At 52.9% G+C, this 6,049-nt stretch overlaps 1 protein-coding gene across 1 annotated transcript; it reads right to left on the reverse strand.

Annotated features, from left to right (window-relative positions):
* Positions 1 to 227: 227 nt before the first annotated feature.
* DBX1 (developing brain homeobox 1) lies at positions 228 to 3,899 on the reverse strand. The gene is made up of 4 exons (XM_050898402.1): positions 3,545 to 3,899; positions 2,942 to 3,043; positions 993 to 1,195; positions 228 to 605 (listed from the first exon to the last, which is right to left on the reverse strand). Exons 1-4 carry the CDS (start codon positions 3,897 to 3,899, stop codon positions 228 to 230), a joined length of 1,038 nt encoding a protein of 345 aa, XP_050754359.1.
* Positions 3,900 to 6,049: the final 2,150 nt, after the last annotated feature.

Here is a 6,049-nt window from a genome sequence, read left to right on the forward strand (position 1 = left end):
AGTTATGAAAAGGTTAGCAGATGCTATGAATATGAAAACCTCCACATGGGGCAAAAAAATAAGGAATACCTATAAATAAAAGGCCTTGCAGCTATGGGATAAAGAACCTGCACTGGCGAAGTATGTGGACATTTGGGTGGGACATCACCTCTTCAATTTATAGCACTCTTGTTTTATTTACATCTTTTGCAATGTCCCCATGTGATGGTAGGGGCAGGCAGGGTGATCTAAGAGACTGTTATCTCCTCCTCTTCCTCTTCCCCTTCATCATCCTCTTCCTCTGAGTCTGAGAAGTCTGAAGGTTTGCTGGGGCTGCTAGAATGGGACGGAGAAGGAGACATCTGGGAGTCCAGTCTGTCCCTCAAGTGTAGATGTTCGGGGGACTGGTGGTAGGTTAAGGGATGCTGGGGGCTGGCTGGGCACACGGGGGGAACTTCCTCCTCCTCCTCCTCCTCTCCTGAACATTTCTTGCCTACATCACTGAGGTCTGGGTGAGGGTTGAACTTGGTGGGTAGGGTCTGTTCTCTGCAACCACCAGAAGAGAGGAGCTCTCTTTCTTTGGAGTTCCTCCACTTCATCCTCCTGTTCTGGAACCAGATCTTCACCTGGGGGTTGAAGCAACACCGAAATGAAATGGTTCTGTACAATAGGGACTAGGAAAGGCCTTTTGGTTGCACCCTTGAAACCCTGCTCATGCCTGTACCGAAGCTAACAGGAACCACAAAACCTGACCTTTGGGGACCCTAGGAGAGGGGTCGGGGGGCAATAAGGCTGTGGTCTGTCCTGTCCTACTCACCCAGCTGGGAATCGTGCTGCTCTCTTGGCTCTGTTGATGCTCATAGCCCTGTAACTTGCTTTGGGCTTTCTCCCAGTTGTCGGCAGTTATCCCTGCTCCCGTCCCCTTTTCCTCCCCTGCCCTCAAGCTGCCCCCAAGGTGGGGGGCCCAGCTCCCCGCGCCCCCTCTGCCCTCCCCACCCTGTGCCCCTTCTCACCTGCGAGTCCTTGAGGCCCAGCTTGGCCGCCAACTTCTTCCTATCGGGTTTGCTGATGTACTTCTGCTTCTGGAACATCTTCTCCAGTGCCTTGCGCTGCACGTCAGAGAAGACGGCGCGGCGCAGCATGCCGCGGCGGGGTTTGCCACGGGCAGCCAGCGGCCAGGAGAAGGTGCCGGGGATGGGGACCACGGTGGAGGCGGCTGTGGGGGGGGGGGACACACAGTGCTGAGAGGAGTGGGACTGGCCCCTGCCACCCCCTCCCTGCCCTTCGGGTGGGCACCCATCAACCTGGGGTGGTGAAAAGGAGCTTTAGGCTTAACTAAGCGCCCCCCTTTCAGCCAGTGATCACTGGGATTAGATCTATCAACTCAAACGTGTAAAATGGATCAATAGTGGCTGGTTTTGTCGGGAGATTCAAAGGTCTCCAGCCTGAAAAGGCAAAGTGAGGCGTACTGGCTAAGATAGAGGTATAATAAAAAAGCTTTTCCCTCCCGCTCAGAAGCATTTGATTTTTTTCAGGCGCTTTTATCATTTCAGATGCTTTATTATGCTCGAGATGAAAATGAGGACTTTTCTGATTCCAAACAAAACCGCTCCTCTTCAGATGCAGTTTTGATCAATCAGTATTCATCTTTTTATATTAATCTCTTCTCTTCCCCCCCCCCCCAAAGTTGGAGAATTCAATCCGAAGACATGAAAAGTAACAGCTAATTAGCACATTGCCTGGTTCCCAATGGCATTAGTATGATAAAAAGGGCAGAGTTTCGCCTTAAAAAAAAAAAAAAAGGGGGGGGGGAACCTCCCCAAGAGAGACAGAGATGCTAATGAAGCGTGAATGGTAATTGTGTAGTAATGAACTAACAGAAAAAGACTGAGGACAAGCAGCTAACGCCATATATTATTGGAACAAAAGAGATTTACACTTTCAAACTAAACACAACGGCATGCCAGGCTCCTCGGGAGAATACTGATGGCACAATCGTCTCTTTCCCCAAATCATTTTCATTAAATGGACATGAAAAGCTATTTATAAAGCTCAAGTTGTTTTTGTTAGGCTATTCACATGCTGGAGAAAGGAAGCAAATTCCATTATCCGGAGGATGAATGGAAGAGCTTGGGTTATTTTTTTTTTCTCTCCCCCTTCCCCTGTTTTCTTTTTAAATTAATAGCTTGTTTGTGTAATTAGATTTCTTTTTTTTTTAATTGTTCTCTCAGCATCATAATACTTCAATGCTGTAAGAATCATACCCTCGTAGCCTGCTTTCTCGCCGAGACCGTGTCGTTTGAATACCACTGACGGTGTAAACGAGAAGCGATGAAGTGGGAGACCCGAGGTGAAGGAGGGGAGGGTTAGTAGCGCTGGAGGAGGAGGAGGAGGGAAGTCCAGCTGTGCCCGCCGTACCCTCGATCCGCCTGTAAAGGCCAGCAACCCGGCGGGGACGGAAAGATTTGGGGAGGGGAGAGGGCGGGCAGCGGCTTTGCGGGGGAGCGGGCTGCCTCCCTCCGCCTGCGCGGAGCGTGGTCCCGCGTGGGCTGCGCGGAGCGCGGGCGGCGGTGGCGGGAGCTGACCGCTCCCCGCGTGGTGCTGAAAGCGGCGGCCCCGGCCCCGGGGCGGTGGGGAGGAAGGCACCGGGCGGGGAGGGGGCTGCCTGGGAGGAGGGGGACCCGCCTCGCCTCGGGACCGTGACGATCCCGGCTAATTTGCCGATCAGCGGGGGGAGAGCGGGCAGGGAATGTCAAGGAGCCACTGCCTGTGCTAAATCGGGCATCAAATTGGCGCGACTGATGCTTGGATGTTGTACTCCCTCCAACCTCTGAACTAGAGCATAACCCCCGGGGGTGGGGGGGTGGTTGTGGGGGAAACGCGGGACGGAGAAATATGACCGGGCTGTGCCTGGAGAGGGGTCCGCCCGCAGAGAGAGAGAGAGAGAGTTTTCGAGACCTACCTGGGAAATAGGAAGATCTGATAAAGGGCTGGAAGGATCCTTCAAAGTACGGAAAGGAGAAAGTCTTTGGAGGGACGCTCTGAAGCAACGCAGGGGAAGTTTCTAGTAAATAAATAAAATGAAATTAAGTGGAGGGTTACCACCGGTTGGACTCGACCGACGGCACGGCGGGGTCTGTCGCTTGGTCCGGGGACCACTGCGGTACTTCTTTCCCCCAAAAAGAGCCAAACTGAGCTCGGAACCGCCTAGGAAAAGCGGCTCTTTTGCTGGGATGGTTTTGCCAGCAAAGCGGCACCCGGGAGGGCAGAGTCAGCCAGGAGACCCGTCTGTGGGACCCCCCCCCGCCTGCCTGCTTCTGTCCTGCGGCCGCTCCGGACGCGGCGGAGCGGGGCTAGCAGCCTGCCAGCGCTCCCCCTCGCCCTTAAATACGAGCGCTGCTGGAGGGCTCTGCAGCTCGGCACTAGGTCCTCCCTCCCTTTCCTAAACTGTCTCCCTCCTCTTCCCCCCCCACCCCCGCCGCCCCCCTCCTCCAGGCGATGGGTTCCGCAGCGCCCCGGAGCCCCGGACCGGCGGGCGCGGGGGGTCCGGGAGCGGGCCGCTTACCGGCGCGGGGGGCGGAGGAGAGGATGGCGTTGACTCCAAACTTCAGGAAAGTGGAGTCGCTGCTGGAAGTCTGTGGCGAACAGATCCTCCTGGAGCCGGCGGCGGTGGTGGAGCTGGTGAGCTCCGGCGTCCCCGAGTCCGTCCTGGCCGCCGAGGTTGGGGGGGACATGCTGGGCGGGGGGGCAGTCCTGGGCAGGTAACTGGTGGGCCTGCTGATCCGGATCAAATCTTCCACCAGGAAGCTGGAATGGCTGGAAAAAGCTGACTGCAGCGACTGAGGCAAGGTGAGGGTGGGAGTCGGCCGCAGGAGGCTGGGGTAGACGGCCGGCGGAGCGATGAGGCTGGGGAACATCATCGCAGGGGCCGTCCGCGGAGCAGGGCTGGGGCCGCTCGTTTGTTTGTTTGTTTGCTTTTGTTTTCTGCTTTGCAAACCTCGTTTAGTAAAGATCCAGCCAGCAAGCCTGGCGGGGTTCTCTCTGCCCCTTCCTCCTGGACGATGGGTTTTATAGTGGTCAGCCCCGCTGAGGCTCTTTCAAAAGTGACAGCCCCAACAATGGGGTTCAACAAAGTTCTCCACTTGAGCTTCATTCAGGGCGAGCTCCGGGCTTCTCCATTGGTCCGGGCCTGCAATTTATGATTGGATTAGACTTCATAAGCAACCAGGGCACAATGGCCCCGCCACAAAGAAAGTGTAGTCATCAATTTTGCATATTGACCGCCTCTTTGGAATACAGCGCTCCAAAGGCTCCCAGCAGGGTTTTGTTCAGAGGCAACACACACAGGCTAATTAAATGCCTATTTAAAAGTTTCGAATGACATCTTGCCTCGTAGAAAGGGAATTATTTAAAGAAAGCACTAAATTTATTTGCCGCTCCCCCGCTGAGTTTAGGAAATAAATCAATAAATATTCATATAAACTTATCTGCAGGCTCTCAGAAAAGCACAGGTTTTGTGGAATGGAAAATACAAATTAGAAAACGTGGAACTAAGCTGTGTTGGGGGTGTGGGGGGGAAATATTCGGAAAGTGCATCCCATCGTGGTTTGAGCACGTTCTGCCCCCTGCTATTAGTATGCAGCAAAATTTGTGCGTGTAGTTGGGGTTATTTTTCTATCTGCACGTCGAAGGTCCGATATAAAGCGAATTTGCGGTGTTAACCTCTACTTTTAAGACCCGAACTTCGTAAGAGTCTTGCGTACGTGTCCTCAGGCGAGAGGCTTGCCCGTATCGGACCGAAACGTAAGCCTTATTGTAGCCGATAAGAACTCTACTCCGAGAAAATCTGAACATTGAACATAGAAAAGATCTGAACAGCTTTGTGGGACCAGAGCAGTTCCCTCAGGTTCTCGGTCTGTTGGTCCTCTTAAGCTCATCTACATTAAAAATAGTGGAAATCGCTACCCTCCGACCGTGAAAATGAAGACAACGTTGTAGCATTTGGATCCTTTTGGCTAAAGTAGTGTGAGCTAGTCTCGGTTTTATCGCTATCGGTGGCTCAAAGCCTTCTAGACGCCGCCAAATTCACCTGAACTCGCTTTTTATCTGCGTGCGTGTGCAGAATTTCTGGAGGTGTGTTCGGCTGGGTGCCGCAGCGCCCGAAGTCCCCTAACTTTGGTGCGAGGGACAAATGACATCGTCTAACGGAAAAGTAGAAAATAGGGATTTTTTTTTCTGGCACAGAGGTTTTGTTTGTGGTGGCAGCTATGGAAATAGGCGCAAGTGTAGTTAATTTCCTTTGGAGCCGGGTGATGAAAGCAACTATTGAGAGTGGGCTTACCTGATTTCTCTGTTAAAGACTATAACAGATGTGTTAAATGTCCTATGTTTTAAAAGCACCCTATTCAGTCCTTTGGTGTGGCTGAACCTTTGCAAGCAGAAGTGTGCAGCTCAACCATGCAGCCTTTATCCTATTAACCATGAACTAACTGTCACCTTCAGCTGTTTTCCCTTTTTACTTTTTAACACAAAGCTTTCTCAAAAATCTTATTAACCAGCTTTATTTCTCTCGATGGTTTTTGTCCGGACGTTTTGTGTTGATTATCTCCATGTCGATGCTTTAACCATTCAATAAAAGTGCATCTGCGATTTATATCACATTAGGGAAGAAAGACAGTCTGTTAAACCTCTCCCTTGATTCAAATCAAAAAGTTATTTATTAGAGAGGACGGAATCAGCCCTCGAAATTGTATGATCCTGACAAGCTTTCCCGGTGCTGTACGCCGGCCTCCAGCAGATCAGCACCTGCAGAAGGTTGACTTGGAAGATCCGCTGTCTGAAAGCATCACTTTGAAATAAAACCTCGCTGGAGTCGTTGTTCCCCCCCCCCCCCCCCCCCCCCCCCCCAGTTAATCTCGATGCTTAGCAGGTAAAGAAAAAAGGGAAGGAAGGCGCGGGCAGAGCCCAAAGGCTCGGGGGTCCCCGGCACCTGCCCCCGCCCCCGGCGGGCACCGCTCGGGCACGGCGGGGGAGAAGCGGGGGGCTGCCCCGTCCTGCTCGGGGTTTAGCT

The sequence above is a fragment of the Gymnogyps californianus genome, chromosome 5 (genome assembly GCF_018139145.2).
Source record: "Gymnogyps californianus isolate 813 chromosome 5, ASM1813914v2, whole genome shotgun sequence".
In the NCBI taxonomy this organism is placed as follows: domain Eukaryota; kingdom Metazoa; phylum Chordata; class Aves; order Accipitriformes; family Cathartidae; genus Gymnogyps; species Gymnogyps californianus.